The following is a 21447-nucleotide window of genomic DNA, read 5'->3' on the forward strand; positions in this document are numbered from 1 at the left end:
TGTAACTGGGCATCAGACAGGACATGTTTAAAGACAAAATTCATTTGCTCATGTAAAACAAGGCCACCAAGGAATGCAGGAACAAAGGCTGCACTTCATGTTTGCAAACAAAGCTATCTCAGGAAATTGGTTTGGCCTGCTATAATTAATATTGTTGGTATTTGTTTTAGATAAAGAATATATTAAGTCTTCTGAATTTAAAAAAAAAGCATCTCATAAATCTATACAGTGAATAGCATGTCTTTATTCTATTTACATTTGTTATAAATATAATACATTTTTGAAAAGCTTATTTTTAATTAACTTGAGTAGATTTATATTTTAAACAGATCAACTCAATTGTTAAAGTTACATAATAAAGAATATGATAATTTAGATGACAAAAAAATTTCATATTGTGAAATAGTGCACCTTATGCTGAGATGAATGAGGGAAAAAAAAAGTCAAACTCCTTTCAAAACTATATTCAAAGCATCAGAAAAAATTTTCTTTTTACAAAGTTATGTATAAGCCATAGGAACCACCAGATACTGAAGTATGAAGACTCTATAACCAAAGTTCAAAACTGATTTTAGAGAATTGTGTGAAGCAAGACAGGAAAATTTGTATTTAACACTCTATAGAACTTCACAGTAAAGCTGGAATTTATAGACTAATGGCTTAACAGAAGTATTGCCAACAAGGCCTTTCTCTCCTCAGAATCATCTGTTATATTCATATACCATCAATAAGTTGTAACAGCAGACTTAGACATTGATTTTTAAGACAGGGCTTAATAAGGTGCATGGATATGTTGAAATTCTGTATTATGAGCATGTAAATTATTACCAGGGTTTAAAGAAATACAAAAAAAGAATAAGTATTCTCAGTCCCACGTGCTTTGCATCATCAACACACTGACAAGTCGAAAGTATTTTGCAGCAATCCAACACCAACCTCCATAACAAGTTAGGTATTTCAAATACTGCTGTTAAAACTCATTCAGTAAAATAAAACTGATTCTTGTGGATATCAGTACAAATGTGCAAGTTGTCACACATTATTGATGATGATCAGGGCAGGCATGGAGTTCTGCTGACTTGTTTCAAACACTGTAACTTGGTCCGATAACTTGGCAAATACTCTAGGCGTTCCAAGGTTATAAACACCTGTATGAACAAAGCATGCTTTCAGCTGCAAACTGTGAATCTCCTGGCTTTTAAGCTGAAGTTTATATTGTGTTTGTCCAAGCCATGTAAATGACCCATGGATTTCCAATGCTTCTGGACTATGTGGGAGAAAGAAAACAGTAAGTTGGAGGGGTTTTTTTCTTTATAAATTTTTTCCTGAAGTCCCAGTAACACATTCATCTAGCGATTTTACTTCTAGAAACTATTTCATAAATCCAACTATTTATTAATAACAACAATAATGGCAATAGCTAGTATTACTAGTGCTATAATAGCTAACATTTGTTAACAGTTACTATGTTCTAGGCATAAGTGTTATCTCAATTAATGCTCACAATAGCAGCTAGTAAATGATGGAACCTGATTTCAAACCTCAGCTTTTAACCAACTGGTTATCCATACCTAAAAATAAACTTGTATACAGGAATGTTTATAATACTAAAACTGTTTATAATGCTGAAAAATGGAGAGCAACCTATTATCTACCAGTAAGGCATTAGTGAATTTATGACACACATAATCATACATAGAACATGTCTAGACTCCAGAGAGCTGACCCAGTTCCTATCTGGGGTGTTATACAATAATAATCTGTGTATACTTCACATGAATTTTCTAAAAATAGTAAAAAAATTTCTGCATTCCAAAAAGCATCTAGCTCTTGAGATATCAGATATGGGAGTATGGACTTGTATTTTTTTAATTATTTAATAATTTTAAAAAATAATTAAATAATTATTTAATAATTTAAAAAAAAAAAACCTTTAAAAAACTTCTGTTGCAAACTTGATTTTCCATCACCAACAAACTTTACAAAAAATTTGTCTCTGATCAAAACAATCTGTTGCTTTTGGAAATTGCTTGTCACTCCGTCACTGCTGTAATGCTGAGACAATCCGCAGTAATTCTGTAACACTTCTGTTACGTCAAACACAAATCCAGGGCACATCTGAGTAAACTTCCTCTTTGTTAAGTCCTTAAGGGCATAACTCAAAATATTAAACTGTTCTTAAATAAATCCTAAACTACAAAATAATCTTGCACTAAGTGAATCTTTACCTTGTTGTTTTATGCCGAAGATCAACTATTACATCAACATCAGCCTTAGAACAATTGGATAGTAAAAGGGTGACTGGTACCAAACAAAGACTGTGGAAGGAAAATAGAGAGGTTAAGCTGTCATTTTATTTTTTAAATCAACTTTCTTGAAAATAACACTCACAAATACCTAAACAAGATCCTTAAAAACAATTAGATTCAAGAAAGGAAAAAACTGAGTTCCAAAATTATTCAAGACACAGTATTTGTGTAATTAAGAAGAAAAACATGTTCCAACAATGCCTGAATGCTAAATACCAGAACACACCCATCCACAAAGTCATTTTGTTTCCATTTATTAGAGCTACTCCTAAAAAACAACCAAAGTGTTTCTTGGTAATTATTTCTCAAAATGAAAAACAAAAGTTTATAACATAAATAACTGCAACCAGGAAAGATCAGTGAAGTAAAAATAAATTCTGAAAATGCCAACAACTAATCCTGTTCTCTTTATGTTTCTTGAAAATTACTTTGAGAATTTGACCTTGATTTACATTTGCTTTTCTACCAAAGATTTTACTTCTAGAAACTATTTTAGAAACTAAAACTAATCCTATACAAAAAATTATGAGGAAAGCCTTTTTAAGTGGACACATTTGCTCAGGCAATTCAGTTTCTGATATCGCTTTGTAATTAATAGATTACTAAAGCATTATTAAGCAAAGAATGGACAGGCAATGACAGAGGAAGATGTATGAAAAGACTGGTACAGATTTTAAATCAAGAACATAAAAAATAAACATAACCTAGGCACAAAAGAAGCCTGGTTACATATTAATATTTTATTGTATAAATACAAAGAATAAAGAGATAGTAAAAAATAAAATATGGTAACCTTATAAGTGCACACAAAATGACTAAAAATCTGCCCAATGTATTTTATGCTTTCAGAAATGGTATATCCTCTTACTGACAAATGTTTTCCAAACAAGACTGCAAATAACAGATTTCTCCTAACCAAAAAGCTCAGATAAATCAAAAACATATCCTTCACTTGTGCTAGTGCTATGCCCTTACCTCACCCACAAACCAAACTTCTCACAAGGAAAGGAAAGCAATCAAGACTATTGAGTAGGTTTCCAGTCTGAAGCACCTTTTTGGTTAATTCCAGTTGCATAATTTGTAACACAAAGCAAAACCTCAGGAATTTTTTGATCCTCAAATGCCAAATTCTCCACGCCTTATCTAAATGCCTCTAGAAATGTGAACATCTGGATGTTTCCTAGCCCAAACCAAACTCATTAAGTTCATTCCTTCTCTTCCTCAGGCGGTGCTGACCCTGTGTCAGTGGTCAGCACCCCACCCCCACCCCCGCATCCGCTCCAGTAAACCTTGGGCAATATACTAAGTGCTGCTTCCTACTTGGGAACAAAGTTACTGCCTCGCCAAGTCCCCATTCCTAGTTTTCTATTATTCTTCACAAATTTCTGTCAATTCTTTCTCCCACACATCTCTGGAACCTGATTAATTCACTTGATCTTCATTTTCCTTACTAGTTTAAGGTATCTTGTCTCTTGGTATAGTACAACAGCCTCTCGATCAGTCCCCTGCTGCAATCCATTCTTTACATGGGGTGTTGCTCATACTGTGCTTCCCACACTTGAACATGCATCAGTATCACCTGGTGGGTAGGTTAAAAAAAGACTGCTGGGCCCCACTCCCAGTTCTGGTTCAGCAGGTTGGGGGTATGGCTCAAGGATTTGCATTTTAACAAGTTCCCAGACAATGCTAAGGCTACTGGTCGGAGACCACATTTTAAAAACCACTTTATCCAACAGTCTTTCATAAATGCTGATCTGATCAGCCACACAGAGTACCTAGAGACCAAACAGCTGACAACTATCACCCTGCCACCAAGTTTAGCATTATTAAAGGCCTGGGTTCTACAGTTATAGTTCAAAAATGAGCTCAACAATTCTGTACCTTGGTTTTCTCAACAACTGTAAAATAGGAACAATAGCTGTACCTAGCTCTTGGGCTCGTTATGATGATTAGGTAAGATCAAATATGCTAAAGTGCTGAGAATACTGCCTAGCACAGGTTCAAAAGCTCCATAAACAATGTCTAATATGACTTCTTATTTTGAAAGCTATGACAGCTAAACTCATTATGTTTCACATTTTGTTATCACTGGCCATATATTCTTTCTCATTTTTTTTTTTTAAGATTTACTTACTCATGAGAGAGACACAGAGAGAAGCAGACATAGGCAGAGAGAGAAGCGGGTTCCCTGTGCGGAGACTGATGCAGGACTTGACCCCAGGGCCCCGGGATCACAACCTGAGCTAAAGGCCAAGGCTCAACCACCGAGCTGCTCAGGTGCCCCTCTTTCTCATATTCTAATTCCTGTAAGGCCTGGGTGCTACTGCTGTAGTCAAACCTTTTACTGTCCCATTCCCTCCCGCCTTTCTGTTTACATGAAGAACACTCCCCTAAAGGTCCTCAATCTCTTCTCTTTATGTTTCTAGTCTTACTTTAACTGAAATTTGGCTGAGTACACAGCTTTCTCCATAGCCCTCTCAACAATAGGTACTGTTTTTCTTCCAAAGTCTTCCACAGCTTCGGTCTGAGTGTATCATCAATGTAGTTCTCAATGCCACTTCTTGATGATTTCTTCTTCCTATCTCTTCTGTCAAAACATCCATTTTTTGTCATAAACTACTCCACAGTTTTTATCTTTTTTTATGTCCTCATATTGACATACTAAACCACCAACAGTAACTCAGTACAGCAGATTCTCTGGGGAAACGGGAAAGGAGGAGTATTTTGAAATATCCTAGGTAAAGAAGAGGGAAGAATCTGTTTCACCTCCCAACTCCCATTCATCTTATAAATCTGTGAAGCAGCAGCATACCACCTAGATGAGAGACACTGCTCTAGGCTTCTCTTCCATATCAGCTATTGGCTTAAATTATTAAAAGCTTCAGCATGAATTTGCTTTCTTCTTTTTAATCGTAAGAGACTTGTCATCATGTGGACAACTTTACTGTCTTAACTCATTCAACACCTTCCCAAATTCAGTACTATACACAACTCAACTGCCTACTTTCCATGACCATATAGGGATAATTTTTAGTCACCTAAAACAGCTACCTCTGCAATAATACTCTGTCACTCCACTCTCCTAACAACTATCTCCCATCTTTCCAGCTCTCTCAAATCAATTATACTTCTTAGTTTCACTAGGATGACCAATCACTTTGGCCCTCAATTTCAGTGTTTCTCACTCATGGTAACTGTAGTGTAACTAAAATTACTGTTTAGCACTCCCCTCACCCTTCCTATTGGGGGACTGTGAATCATCCTTGTTGACTGTGAAGGTGAGGCTAATTAGCCGATGGAATATTAATGTCTTTGATGTCAACAGAAGCCATAAGTGTGCTATTACAATATGGTTCACATTTGTACTCGAGAGAGATATGCCATGAGAAGAACATATCCAAGTAGCTGCTGCTCATTTGGACTGAGCCCAATATATATGTGGTGCAGACAGCAACCCAACCAACCCAAAGCTTGGAGATGAGCTTCAAGCCAAATGGTAGTTGACCTGCACATCCATGAGTGCAAGAATACCTTGTAGGCTACTGAATTCTGGAGTGGTTTGTTTTAAAACATTACTGTGGCAATAATGACTGATATGGATGCATGCTGGTATCAGATGAGGACATTTAAAAAATACAGATGCCTGGGACCTGTTCCCAGAGATTCTGATTTAACTGGCATTGAGCACTGGGATTTTCAAAAATTCTCCAGGTAATTCTAATGTGCAGCCAGGAGGGTTGGAAAAAAACCGCCACATTTTATTGATCCTTATCTAACCTGTCTTGTTTTCACATACTTCCACGCACAGTTTTATTTAATTGTGGTTTTATTTTTAACCCACTACTCTACTTTAGCTTGATCAAACCTGCCCTGCTTCACATACTACCCTGCACTGCCTAGATTCTATGATGCTTTTTAACTCCAATAGAATCATGTGGAAAATTCCAAGGATATTTAATCCTTGTCTCTAAGGCATAGCCAAAGCTTTAACTACTAAGGTTAAAAAGAAGCACTGTGGAATCGAAGATATTCAGGAAGTACATAAAGAACAGGTCCAATAAAAAGAGACAGAGTAAAACAATGGGTTTAAAATGAAACATCAGGGAATTAAAACAACCCATGAAAAGTACAAGATGTCAAGACAGGTTCAACAGGGATAAAACAAAAATTTTTTCCCTCACCTATGGCTGCATATTAGAACATTAAGACCTGGACAAAAAGGATTTTATAAATAAATGGTTAACATTTTTTTAAATCTGACATGGAACAAAGGGAATTCCCATATACTGCTAGTGGGATGTCCAAGTTGGTTAGACTACTTTGGAGAAATTCCTAAATACAAAAAAAAAAAAAAGGCTAGCACACAAACACCCGGAGATTATTCACAAGATTATTCACAGAATTCAAAAGAAGTCAAATATGAAAACAATCCAAAAGTCCATCAGTAGTAAAGTAGATAAACTGTTCTGGTATGTTCAAACATTCACATGGCAATGAAAATTCTGTTTTATGCAATAGTTGGCAATTACTAACATAATACTGAGTGAAAGATGCTGGACATAAAAAGAATATACTCTATAATTCCACTTATATAAGAAGTTCAAAAAATGCCCCACAAAAATCAAACTATAGAGATATATGTACTTAGAAAAATTAAGTGAAGCAGTGACTATCAATATTGCGGGTACACAGGGTAGTGACTGGGAAGGAATACACAGGGGGCTTCTTGATGCTTGCAATATTCTATTTCCTAAATAGAGGTGGTTATTTGGGTGTTAACTTTGTGGAGAAAAAAATCACCATGGTCACATATTTTTGTTTTTGAGCACTTTTCTGTGTGTTACATTTAACAATGAAAAGGTTTAAACGTGGTGAGTACCATTTAAGTTACTTTTAAATATGTCTGATGGGGCAGCCCCGGTGGCGCAGCGGTTTAGCACCGCCTGCAGCCCAGGGTGTGATCCTGGGGACCAGGGATCGAGTCCCTGTTGGGCTCCCTGCATGGAGCCTGCTTCTCCCTCTGCCTGTGTCTCTGCCTCTCTCTCTCTCTGTGTTGCTCATGAATAAATAAAATCTTAAAAATAAATAAGTAAGTAAGTAAGTCTGATGTTAACTCTCTGTCAAGGTCTTAATTTTGCCTAGCAATGTGTTCTTAGCCAGCTTCTTCTCATTCCTCTCAGAAGTTAGCCTTAAATCTCACTTCTCAAAAATGTTCTATCCTTTATTCTCTTACCTCCTATATTACTTTGTGTAGTTAACCTTGCTCCTAGAAACATACCCAAAATGGAGGCACTCCATAATGTGTGAACATGTTAAAATTTCTCCCTACCTTCTTCTGTCCCTGTTTCAATAGTAAGTACAAAGCTAAACCTGTCATTCTTTGGTGTATCTTTCCACCTATTAAGGATTGTTATTCTCCCTGTATCCCATCATCTCCTTCAGGACCATAAACATATCCATATCTTACCTAGTAAGAAAACAATACTGAATAGGTATTCAGGGATCTCTGTTAATAGCCCAGCTTCCTGAAAGAGTGGTCTACACTTGTAGATTACACTTTATTTACTTACCTCCCAATCTCTCCTAAACCTATTATATTCTGATTCCACTCCCACTGCATAGTAACATTCTTCTAAGAAACCATCAATGGTCTCTTATTGTCAGATCCAATAAATAATTTTTTGGTCCATTTACTGCTTGACATTTCTGCAGCATCTTAAACATTTATATTATTTTTCTCTCTTTGAACTGTTCTCTCTCAACTTTTGAGATAACGCTTTCTCCTCATTGGTCTTCTAATTACCTCTCAACTAGTATTCTTTGTGTATTCCTTTTCCTTTAACTCTTTTCTCAGATGTCATTGTTCTGCAGGTCACTGTTCTCTTCTTGTTCTATCCCACCCTACCCCACCCTTATGTAGGGTAGACTTTTCACCAAAATTCATACCTTCAATGATCACTTACAGAGTGGTGCTAAGAGACTTCTTTCCATCTTTTCTTATTGCTGCAAAACAGCAATTTTTTGAAGTGTCATCTGACTTAGGACTTTTTTATTTTTAGAATCTTAAGTTTATGTAATCAAGCTACTTACCAAAATTACAAATGTAGATAGATGCCCCTTGAACAACACAGGAGTTAGGGGTGCCAACCCCTACATAGCGAAAAATCTGTGTATACCTTTTGACTACCCAGAAACTTAACTACTTACAGCTTACAGTTGACTCAAAGCCTTACCAATAACATAAACTGTCAAATAACACATATTTGGTATGTTATATGAATTATATACTATATTCTTAAAATAAGGTAAGCTGGAGAAAAGAAAATGTTATTAAGAAAATCCTTAAGAATGTTCTGTGTACACTTGAGAAGAATGCATTTTCTTCTGTTCTTCGATTCAATCTCCTGAACATGTCTGATAGGTATATTTGGTCTATAATGTTCTTTATGTCAGCTGTTTATTAATTTTTATCTGGATATTCCATTATTAAAAGTGGCATTGAAGTCTTCTAGTAAAAAGAAATAAATAATAAAAAATAAAAAAATCCTTAAGAGAAAAAACATTTATAATATTGTATTTATCAAAAAAGATCATGTAGAAACAGACTCATATAGTTTGAACTGCATGTCCAAGGGCTTACTGAACATTATTCTCCAAGAATTTTAGCACTTAGTAAATCTTAATAGTGCTGTCTAAATTTGGACTGTTTGATGAGTCTATAGTCATTTCTTACATTTAGTATGTGTCTAAAACAAAAACAAAATGATACAATATTTTTTCCTTGTTTCTGACTTAATGATAAACCTGCTCACCAAAAGGAAACTATCGGCAACTGAGGTGTCGAATGCAATATCCATCTCTAACCAGAGTTCCAATACACAGTAATTGTAGTAAAGGGTAAATTACTTAAGAGCAATATCCATACACTCAATATTATTCTAAATTTCTTCTATTATTTGGGTTAATTCCATTGTTAAATAAATAAGAGTATGTGCAAGTGTGCGCACACATGCATTGTAGAAAAATCTTAAGAAAAATAAGCCTCAGACCTTTTTTGATGAAATGGATGATTGAATGATTCTGGATAGTGAAGACTTGTTTTAATGAGATTAGAAAGCTGCTCTACTGATGGTCTTAAAGGAACCGTAGTGTTTTCTGGCCTGAAAAATTTTAATAGTTCCATTTCAGGTGGCTCCTGAGAAAAGAAAAAATATATATGACAATAAAAACATCTTGTTAAAATATGGCATATACAAACAAAATAAGTTAAAACCAATAGAGACAAAGGAAAGCACAAACAATACAATACTTTTTCTGCTGTTAAACTAACAGATTCATCAGTGATACAATTTAGGATAAAGATTCTAAGATCAGAATCATTTATTCATTCCTTATGTGCTGGAGTTAGATTTGAATTCTAGGAACTTCACATACTAACTCTATGATCTTGGATAAGGTATTCAAAATCTGCTGTGGTTCTCATTTGGTAAAATTCCTTATTACTTAGTACTTAAGCCACAGACACTGAATTAATTGTATAGCACCTGCTTTAATAGTTGAAGAACTAAAATTTCCTTAAAATTTCACTTTGTCAATAGACTGCTATGTTTTAGAGATGATAGCGTTTCATCTGTACTAACTGAAGGTTAACATGCATCTAGAAGTCTCAAGATAGCCAGTGTCAGGCACACAGTAAACATTTCAGTAGGTATCATTATCACCTAAATGAAAACAGAGAATATCATCCCCTTTCTACTATTATCTTTTTAAATCATTTTTACTCCATTTTTTTTTACCTTCCAGGAAAGTTCTGATTTTTGATTTTTAATTCCATGCTAGCCTAGTTGGGATTTTGCTCTGCACTAGGGATTGGCAAACTATAGTCCCATGGGCCAAATCCAGCCTGCTATCTGTTTTTGTAAAGAAAGTTTTATTGAAATAGCCATATCCATTTGTTTACATACTATCTATGGCTGCTTTTGGACTCCAACAACAGAGATGAGTAACCAGCACAGCCTAACATATTACCATCTGATTATTCTCAGAAAAAGTTTGCTGATCCCTGATCTATACAGCTATAAAAGCAAGAACTAAATTTGTTTTTGATTTCTAAGTCAGGGAAAAGTAACTAGAGGTTTACTTTGAAGGAAAGAAGAGGAACAGAAGCAGAATTTCTAGGGTGCTAGTTCTGTTCTATTTCATGATCCGGGTCCTGGTTATACTGGAGTGTTCTTCAATTCATGAAATTCAATGAGCTATTCAACTATTCTGTATTTATCTTACACTTTAAGAGAAAGTTCAAAGAATGTATTATTGTTTAATATATTCTAAATGTAAAAAAAATAAGCTGTTGTTTGAGACTTCTAAATTATAAATAAATTTCCATATGCCACTTATTAGGAGGAAAACACACGAACAAGGGCCTTAAAAGGATACCAAAAGCCTGAGCTAATTTATTGAGAGAATATTTAAGAGTTTCCCTTCTCCCAGCTTAAGAGTAGCAAAAAGTATTTTCATAACCAGTGCTAAATGTTTGTCCAGTGATTTGACAATAAGCTTCTGATTCATACCTTATGATAGTTCTACCACGAGAGGCTACTGAACTATTACCTTTGTCTTCTAAGTGAGTAGTAAGCTAAGATTCATCAAGTTGTACAAGTAATTTGGTCAACAATCTGAAAGTCTTTGGGCTCCAAATCTATCATTCACAGTATTAATGAAACTGCCTTATATCCCAAGATCAGTTAATCATATAAAGAGAATAAAAAATATTTCAAAGGTGCAAAAATATTTCAAAGGAAATATTTATGTAAATATTGTAATTTTGTAATTGTAATTTACAATATTTATGTAAATAATGTAATTACATATTGTAAACACATATGTAATATGTAAAATGGATATGCCATTCATGGTATGTAAAATGAAAATACAACAAGAATAAATTTTATATAGCAATCACTTTTTCATTTTCTAAATACTATTTCTGCCAATGTTTGAGAGGTTCCAAATTATCAAAAACTTCTAACTATACAACTAGAAGTTGGGACTTCTGTATTAATCAAAGGTAAAACAACTAGAACTTGGGACTTCTATATTAATCAAAGGTAAAAACAACCAAGTTTTTAAAAAAGAAAAAGATATGGGGTTAAATTTGATATCTTCATTAAACCTAATGGAATATTACCATTTGTAACTACTGAAGTAAAAACTGATTCAAGATGTAGAATTGCCAATGGATGCTAAACCTAGTAGACCTAGGTCTGATAAGAAATCAGACATTTATTACATAGGTCCAAATTATCTCCCACAAATTACTTATTAGAAAAGGAAAGGAAAAACAGAACTTTACTGTAGACAAATATGGTACATACCACCTTAATCAAATGATCCAGTAATGGTAATGAAACAAATTAACATCAAGTGCTTTTTGATATAATATACTGGCAAGGACATAACATTAATTCTGTAGTATTTCTGCCAAAAATGCATGACCTTAATCTAATCATGAGGAAACACAAGGAAAACCCAAAGAGGTATTATTCTACATTAAAATAAATGCCCCATGCTCTTCAAAGATGTCAGTGACATATTGACAAATCAAGGCTCAGAAACTGTTCCAGATTAAGAGAGACTACAGAGACCTGACAAGTAAACGTAAATGCATGATCCTGAACTGGATACTGGTTAGGAAAAAAAAATTGTTACAAGAATATAACGGAGACCTCTGATGACATTTGAATATGGACTATAAATGAGTACTGTATCAGTGTTAAACTTCCTGAATTTAGTGATTATGTAAGAGACTGTCCTTATTCTTAGGAAAATGAGGACAGAGGAGAAGGACATCTGCAATTTACTTGGGAATAATTACTTGGGAATGATTAAGAAAAAAAATCAATGTGTACATAAACAGAGAAAAAATGATAAAGCAAAGGTAAAATGCTAACCACTGGTGAAAACTATGAGAGTCTTTTATGCTAATCTTGCAGCTTTTCTGCAAGTTTGAAAATTGCAAAATAAAAGCTTTCAAAAATAATGAGAAAAGCTTAAAATTAAGATCCATTATTTATAAACAATACAAGGCCACTGCTTAAATTACTGGATGTGCTTAAACTTTGTTTATACATACTATGGGAACTTTTTAGTAAAATAAAATAGTGTTTTATGAGAAAAGACATTAAACACTATTACCAGCTGCTGCACCTCTCCACTGGCCATCCTTTACATTTTATGCTTTGCCTTCCTGGAGGTCTGGGCATGTTTCCCTTCCTCTCAAGCAAATCAATTCTTTTTATAACTGAATTCTAGATTTAATATAGAATATTTATTAGAAACCTCAAGATCACAAGTGCATCTTAATACTTTTACAAGATGCTAATAAATTTTAATTTATGTTCATTTCTCATTTTAATTATTTGCCACCAACTCCCCACTCAAATCTCAATATAAAAGGTTGCACAAACCAGATCCTTTCCAAAACTCAAAAAACCTAACAATCAAAAACTCCACAGTTCAAAAGAAGACCCAAAGAAAACTGTTATTACCTGTTTCTGAGGACATGAAAAGGCTTCTTTTCCTATGGTACGAAGAAGAACATGATGCTGACCTTCCAAAATAAGCTGCTTACTATCTTCTACTACATAAGCCTAAGACAAAGCACAAAAATGTTACCTTTCTTCTCAGTAACCTCAAAAGTAATGAATGCAATATTTGATGGAATTAGTAATATGGCTAAACAATTATCAACACTATGGAATGTCAGCATTTCCACTTTTATTTATTCAATCAATAAAGAATCTGTCAAAATGTGTTTTATCTCAATTTAACACAGTTGGCCTGGACATTTAGGGACACATCTTAAAATATTTTTCAATTTTCTCTACAGCTCTCAAGAAACTTGTCCAGGGGTCCTGGGTGGCTCAGAGGTTTAGCGCCTGCCTTCAGCCCAGGGCATGATCCTGAAGTCCCGGGACTGAGTCCCACATCGGGCTCCCTGCATGGAGCCTGCTTCTCCCTCTGCCTGTTAAATAGTTTTAATTAAAACTCTCTGCCTCTCTCTCCCTGTGTCTCATGAATAAATAAAATCTTTAAAAAAAAAAAGAAAAGAAACTTGTCCAAAAGAACAGTGCTATAATAACACAAGCCTTTTTGTTACTGGACTGCCAATATACAGGCAAAACATTTTTTCTCATAGTCTTGCTTCTGAAATGCCCTATGGTTTATCTAGTAGAACAAAATCAGTGAGTACAATCATATATCTTTTTTTCTAATCATAAATCTTAGAAGTGGAAATGTCACACCCTTGGATATCTTAAATAAGTACATATGCTTTAAAAAAAAAAAAAAGGCTGATTTCATCTATATCACAACTGGTTCCAGCATATAACTTATCACCCTCTTAAATTACTTCTGTCCCAGAGAAAATGTTATATATAAATGGGTCTGGTATACGTTAGCATCACATTATGCAAATACAAAAGCTTAAAAAATGTTTGACAAGTCCAACTTTTTTTACTGTTAGATTCAACAGACACAAAATTTCTGAGCCAAAATGCTATAAAAGTTTCTAAATGTTTTCATTTCATATTTTCAATTTCTCTATTTTATCATGGTTAGTCTGCCATCTGCAGATCACACTTGGAGTAGTGCTGCACTAAGAAACAGGACAGCCCAGGACCTGCTCAGTGTCCATCAATACGCAATCCAATACACCTGATGGGATAGACCTTTACCTGAGTGGATGAATGCAGACAGGGTAAGGTTCTAAGAAATGTCATGGTTTTTTTCCAATAGTCTCATGGGATTGAATAAAAATAACCCATAGCCATGATGAATTCTATAATGTATTCTCCTCTTTGCACAAAGGCTTTAACTTTTTAAAAAAAACCCTTTTGTTTGGTTAAGATTGGTTAGGAATTACTTTATGCCCCTTTTCCAATTATATTTCAGAAAAATGTTGTCTGAACTCTTCTTTTTCCTCCCGTACCACATTTTATTGAAAGACTCCTATGCTACCTGTGTTTCCTACTCCACAACTTAAATGACTTCTCAAGTTTCCTTTCCCTCAGTGTGTCATTTTTGCATTATCTAGAGATCTCACTAAAGAAAATCTACCAGTCACTTGTCAAATGAGTGTGCGATAAACTTACCTCAGATACAAGACACTACCAACTTAGTATCCTATTCTTTATTCTATTCAAAATTCCAATTCCTAGCCAAGGAGTATCATAATCTTAGTTTTCTTCTTCGTGTGATCAGCAATACTAGAAGTGGCTTTTTACTGAGGGCTGTTTTTTAAAAGATAAACACTTTTCTCTCCAAAGTTAACTGTGGACTTAACAATAAATACAAAGTACAGATATATTTACTCAAAACTTTGTCTCAGAAACATTACAAACTGTTATGTGGCAGAAATCTGTGGAATGCAGCCACATACCCCAAGGGTTAGTATACATTTAATGAGTGGTTGGTTTACATTAAGGGACAATACCGCTGAGCCTGAAAATAGAATCCTGATTCTAAGCTTCAACAACATTTGATTTCACGCTAAAAATGTGTAACTGATCTTTTTAATATTAAACACTCATAATCAATGAAAGTACCAATTTGTTTAAATAGCTTTAATTAAAACTTATGCAAAAAAAAGAAAACTTCATGCTCACTTGGTTTCAAAAAAGTTTAGTAGAAAATGTATGATGTAGTAAAAAAGAATAGGGTATCTGAACCAATTTAAAAATACATGTACTGATCATCTACTATGGGCATATCTCTCTATGTGAGCCCTTATTACAGACAACACAAAATCAAACCTTTCCATAGTGTTCCGGAGAATATCCTTAGGCAATTGTTTTTTAAAAAGTATAAAAGTATTATATTTTATAATATAATCTTATTATATATTATATGTAACATATATAAGTTCTTATAACATATGCATAAGATACAAATGGGCGCATTGTAAAAAAACAAGCCTCCTTTGTATTATAGCTCAGGTAATCTTAAGACTAAGGTTTAAACAATCTCATTCTGGTCTGCCATGTGTGGATCTTATCTGGATCCGATTTTTAAAAAACTGAAATATTTTCAAATAATCTGGAAAAACTGAAAACAGACCAACAAATAGGTAATAATTAAGAATTATTGTTAATTTGGCTCAGTGAGATAAAATACTCTGGAGTTAGGTTAAATAAGAAAGTCCTCATCTGCAAGAAGTAAATACAGAAGCATTTGTATTTGATAAAAAAATATGTCATTAAAAAAATACTACAGCAAAAAACAAAGGAAGGCAAAAATAAAAGAAAACAAAGGAGAGGGGCTAATGGAATAGATGAAAGATGAACAGCAACAAATTAGTGAATATGGAGCCTGAGTAATATGTATCTCAAGATTCATGGTACTATTTTTTCTTTTTCAGTGTTTGAAAATGCCCACAATAAAGATTTAATAATAATACCGCTTTCATGGAGCTTATCATATCTACAATATTCTCAGTACCACTAAGAAGTAACAATAACAGAGAAGAAAGTTATATAATTTGAATGAATTCTTTCTTATTATGGGGGATGCCTGGGTAGCTCAGCTGGTTAAGCATCCTGGGATCAAGCCCCACATCGGGGAGTCTGCTTATCCCCCTCCCTCTGCCCCTCCTTCCCACTCATGCTCTCTTTCTCTCAAATAAACAAAATCCTAAAAAAAAAAAGTATTTAAGAAGTCATTATGAACTGTTAAAAAAAAGTTATGAAATAACTTTAATATTGAAAATGAAAATTTTAAGCAGAAAAAATAAAAGTAACAGCTTACATTTGTTCTTCAGCTTAAGGCTCAAGTAACTATAAGCAAGGTTTGCTGAAATAATTCAATAACACATACCTTCCATAATACGACAATATTCAAATCCACCTCACTGCACTTCTGAATTAATCTCACAGCATCCTCTATTGACTGTTTTTCTGCATGTACAGATAGCTGGGCTTTCTTTAATTCAGAAGATAAACTTCGATAAAAGAAGTCTGCACATGGACTTGCTGAACTTATTATCTGTTAAAAGAAAATCACATAAATACATAATGTTTTCAACTAAATATACCCTGCTACAATTTATATTTCTCTATATACCAAAAGACTTATTATTCAATAATTTCTTGTCAATTTGTCAATACAAGAAGGCTATAAAACACAATAAGACATTTAAACACCTAAAATATTTGATACAAATTACCCTGAATCTTAAAGCTGTTACCTAGAAATAATTAATCTACACTGGATTTTAAGTTTGACCATCCAGAGAGGATGATGGGTAGTTCTAAGAAAACAAATAAAAAATAAATTACTAAAAAGTAATATTCTTTGTACTATTAAAATAACAGAAATATTTCTCATTCAGATAGTTTGAACACCAGACAACATCCAATTAAAACAGAATGCAAATGGAACTACTGGTCTTAATGTGGCTTTTATACTTGAAGGAAAAAAACATGAGAAGAAAAGAATTTTTAAAAAAAATTTTAAGGGATCCCTGGATAGCGCAGCGGTTTGGTGCCTGCCTTTGGCCCAGGGCGTGATCCTGGAGACGCGGGATCGAATCCCACATCGGGCTCCCGGTGCATGGAGCCTGCTTCTTCCCCCCCGCGTGTGTCTCTGCCTCTCTCTCTCTCTCTCTCTCTGTGACTATCATAAATAAATAAAAATTAAAAAAAAAATTTTTAAATGGAGGGATCCCTGGATGGCTGAGCGGTTTAGTGCTGCCTTCAGCCCAGGGTGTGATTCTGGAGACCTGGGATCGAGTCCCATGTCGGGCTCCCTGCATGGAGCCTGCTTCTCCCTCTGCCTGTGTCTCCGCCTCTCTCTCTCTATGTGTGTCTCTCATGAATAAATAAATAAAATCTTTAAAAAAAATTTTTTTTTAAATGGAATCAAAACTGCAAGATTTCCTTTAATGGAATATTGTGTTTCATAGTAAAATCCTTACACTTATGATTCCCTGCATTCTAGGCTATATTTTATAGATACTAAGTTTCAAGTTAATTATTAAATATTAATAAATATATGTTTTCCCCTTTATGAGTGAACTATTTTCTGGTAAATAGTTGTCCCCATAGGTTTCTCATTAATCTGTAGTGCTTGGTGAGTTCTATTTACTCAACCAGATTCATCATAAGGGAAAATGTCTTTGTTTCTGCCTTCTTCAGTACTCCTATACAAAATTATCTGGCAACAAATACAATAAAAATTACAATCTTAATACAATTTAAGGGTCTTGATTATGTCTCTAAGGATTTTAAGTTTCAAAAAGAAATAAACAGAACAAATAACCTGAAATCATGAAACCTAAACTCAAATCATTCAGGCGGCAGTGTCGCCAAAAGTCATACTTGTTTTAGAATTACTGGACTTTTGGTACGCTGAGATATTTCTAAAAAATTATTTCTTCAAATAGTCAAAAGATAGCCATAAAGAGTCTGTCAGATGAAGGCAAATAGCAAGAGAAATACAAAAGTATAAGAATGTTTAGGATTATCAAAGGAAAACAAACAGTAACAGAAATAGTAGCAATAATAACAGTAACAGGGCATAACTACATGGAATTTTACACTCTTGGTCCAGTATTTCTCAAAGCAGATCACCAGATCACCTATTCAGATTATCTACAGAGCTGGTTGAAAATTCTTATTCCCAAACTCCACCCAAGACGTAATGAGCCACAGTTCTAGAGGTGGGGAGGCAAAGCTTCATCTTTACAAAATTTCCTGTATCACAATTAGGGTCTGCAGACTGATAACCTCAACATCACCTAGGAGCTTATAATAATTTAGTATGCATATTTTATAATAAGTAAACTCTAAATCTAACGTGGGCTTAAACACACAACCCCAAGATCAAGAGTCACATGTTCTACTGAGTGCACCAGCCAGGTGACCCAGCTTATAACAATTTAGAATCTCAGGTCCCACCCCTAGGCCTACTGAATTAAAATCCACATTTTAACAAAAGCCTCAGATTACTCATATGCACATTCTCTGTAAGTCTGTAAACCACTGCTTTAGGTGATCTTACGAATAATTAAGTAGAACTATCACTGTCCTAAACAATATATTTAAAATCACAGAAAAGTTTATTATTTGGATGTCAGAACCATGTGATATACCAAAATCTAGACAATAACACCTTTATGTCCCAGTGTGATCACTTTCCCTAATTAAATAAGTTCCCTTGTATAATCCAATTTCGTTTTTTAATCCCAAGGATCATACTTTTTTCCTGTGATATTCTCAAAAGGAAGTTTTAACTATTAAAATGATAAAATCCATATAGCATTTCTGGTCTGTTTTGGAACATGAAGAGTAGTAAGTTGCAAAACCCAACAAAGTTGATATGCTCATCCTGAAAAGATTTGGGGGGTTACTAAAGCAAAAGTTTTGCCAAAATAGTCAGATATTCTAGAACTTTGACTTTTAAAAATCAAATGCCATTTGCTTATTTGCATACCTGTTCATTTCCAAAGATGATATCTGCAAAGGTATATTTTTCTGAGGGCTGTGTGGCAACTGAAAAACGGGAAAACAAACTAATCATATCATTGACATGAAATATAAAATGACTATTAAGAAAGTATGAAAATAAAATGAATTTACCTTCTTTTTCTTTACACCGTATTGCCTTGAAGCAAAATTTTCCCTTCTCCCTACTGGCAAGTTTGGCATCTAGAAAGCAAAGAAAAAATTTCAAAGATCTTTCTCAGCTTATGACATGGTAAAACCTAATTCATTATTCAAACTTCCTTAGTCAAACTGGGAAATAATTCATAATTATAAATAATGTTTAATGAAAAACATCTTTGTTTTCATCTCCATAAAGTAAATTTCACTCAGCTCTTTTAAAGGATGAAATTCAATTTTCTTGAAATATATATTCACGTGTGCATGTGTGTGAGAGACAGTACAGATAAAGTTTAAAAAGATCAAAACCTGGGAACCAGGAAGTCCACAATTGCATCAATCTATCATTTTGTTTCCTTTCAGTATTTATTCACATGCATGATATCCAGATTGTTATATGCACACATTGTGTATGATGCATTTTCTCACTATTCCAAACACTTTTAAAATGTTAATATATTTTAATGACTAAAAATAGACTTGAGCTGTAATTAAATTTAAATTAAAGCCACAGTGAATTTTTCTGTACTAACTATAACCTTTCAATAAACTACTCTGCTTTCAATGTATGGGTTTTGAATTAATTCCTTTGTATAAATTCCAAAAGTAAGGTTTACTAGAAGGCTAAATATGAGTTTAAATATTTTTATATCTTTTGAAATGTACTATATAATTCTTCTCCAGAAAAAGCAAATATCCTTTTGTCAGCTTCACTCCACTCTTATAAGCACTGGCATACTCATATTACTGCCAGGACAATAAAATGACAGAAATATTCTGGAAAACAATTTGTCAATATATATCACAAGTATGTATATTCTTCTGTTTGAGCGTGTGTGTGTGTGTGTGTATATACATATATATATATATATATATGGAAATACACAGAAAAATCAATCACTATAGAGGTATCGTTATACACAGAACAAACAGCCTACCAATGGCAAAGGAAACAAAAAGAAACTTCCATATTCTAGTCTACATGTTTCTGTATGATTTGAAATTTTAAAAGTGATCATGTACTCAAGCACCAGTTTTCCAACTGAATAAAGAAAATGCAAACAGAAAGATGTGGAAGAGAATAAAAAGATGAGGAAGAACGGATTAAGAAAGGTAATTTGGTTTGCACTCACAAACTAAAGAACACACAATTTAATGCTTAAAAAAGTTCATTATAAAAAAGGTACCAACAATCTATATTATAATACTACACTAAAAAAAAAAAAAGCAAGCAATGAAGATGTGAGAATTTACTATGAAGAGGGAAAAGGCACAAACCTTTGTTTTCAGAGAGATTTACAGATTTCTGTAACCTCCAGTGTTTGCTACTGCTTGATACTTGTACTATATGGAATTCCTTAACACCTGCTTCACTCTATCAAAAAGAAATAAAGAGGGTCATTTAGAACTTAGGAGCATGAACTTAAAATATTTTAATGAACACAATATTCTGACACTGCTACCAAAGTAAGTACTGATTAACATAAAATTAAATTTTTACTTTGAAATAAACAATGTATGTTTTGGAAAGCTTAAGTTACTTAAACCTCTCCTTAAACATTGTTTTTGTGGTTTTTTTTTTTTTTTTTTTTAAAGTAGGCTCCAAACCCAGAATGAAACTCAATACATGCTTGAACTCACGACCCTGAGATCAAGACCTGTGAGTTGAGATCAAGAGTTGGGACATTTAACTGACTGAGGTACCCAAGTGCCCCCTCCTTAAACAGAGAAGTCAAGAGACACCTGGGTGGCTCAGTAGGTTAAGTATCTGCCTTCGACTCAGGTCATGATCCCAGAGTCCTGGGACTGAGCCCCACATTGAACTGTGTATCAGGCAACCTGCTCCATTGGGAATCTGCTTCTCCCTTGCCCTCTGCTTGCCACTCCCCTGTTTGTGCTCTTGTCAAATAAATAAAATATTTAAAGAAAACAGAGAAGTCAACATTTTATCTAAGAACTATTTTTAACTATAATGTACACCCAGTGGCAAATTTTAAAATACTACAAGTTATTCAGTTATTAGAAGCTGTAATAATGAGTTACTGTTAGTATTTAATAGATCAAATTTGTGGTCGATTTTTTAAAAAGATTTATTTATTTTAGAGAGGAGAGAGCACGCCTGTGTAAGCATGGGAGAGCGGGGCAGAGAGAGAGAGAGAGAGAGAAACTTAAGTAGACCCTACACTGAGCACAAAGCCCAAGGGTGGACGTAGGGGGGACAGTTGGGGGCGGGGTACAGCAGACTCGACCTTACTACCCTGAAATCATGGCCTGAGTCTAAAACCAAGAATCAGAGGCTTAATCAACTGCACCATCCAGGTGCCCCTTGTCAATTTTTAATCAAAACCGTAGCATTTTCTTTTTATTTCTTCTAATCTTTCTTTTTTTTTCTTCTTCTTCTAATCTTTCTGAGATCGCTCATTCTCATCAAGACAAAACAAACAAGAAAAATAACAAATCAGAATCCCAATACACAGCCA

The 21447-nt window shown here is 34.1% G+C and overlaps 1 protein-coding gene across 4 annotated transcripts in view; it reads right to left on the reverse strand.

Annotated features, from left to right (window-relative positions):
- Positions 1–224: 224 nt before the first annotated feature.
- Positions 225–21447, reverse strand: part of TRAPPC8 (trafficking protein particle complex subunit 8) — an 89409-nt gene continuing 68186 nt past the window's right edge. For all 4 annotated transcript variants that reach the window (XM_025996924.2, XM_025996922.2, XM_025996923.2 and 1 more), the window contains 8 exons: positions 20246–20342; positions 18944–19012; positions 18798–18856; positions 16182–16349; positions 12857–12958; positions 9359–9504; positions 2229–2318; positions 225–1267 (listed from right to left, as the gene is read on the reverse strand). In XM_025996924.2, coding sequence (XP_025852709.1) covers positions 1033–1267; positions 2229–2318; positions 9359–9504; positions 12857–12958; positions 16182–16349; positions 18798–18856; positions 18944–19012; positions 20246–20342 — 966 coding nt within the window. In that variant the 3' untranslated portion in view covers positions 225–1032. The remainder of the gene's footprint in view (positions 1268–2228; positions 2319–9358; positions 9505–12856; positions 12959–16181; positions 16350–18797; positions 18857–18943; positions 19013–20245; positions 20343–21447) is intronic.

The sequence above is a fragment of the Vulpes vulpes genome, chromosome 13 (genome assembly GCF_048418805.1).
Source record: "Vulpes vulpes isolate BD-2025 chromosome 13, VulVul3, whole genome shotgun sequence".
In the NCBI taxonomy this organism is placed as follows: domain Eukaryota; kingdom Metazoa; phylum Chordata; class Mammalia; order Carnivora; family Canidae; genus Vulpes; species Vulpes vulpes.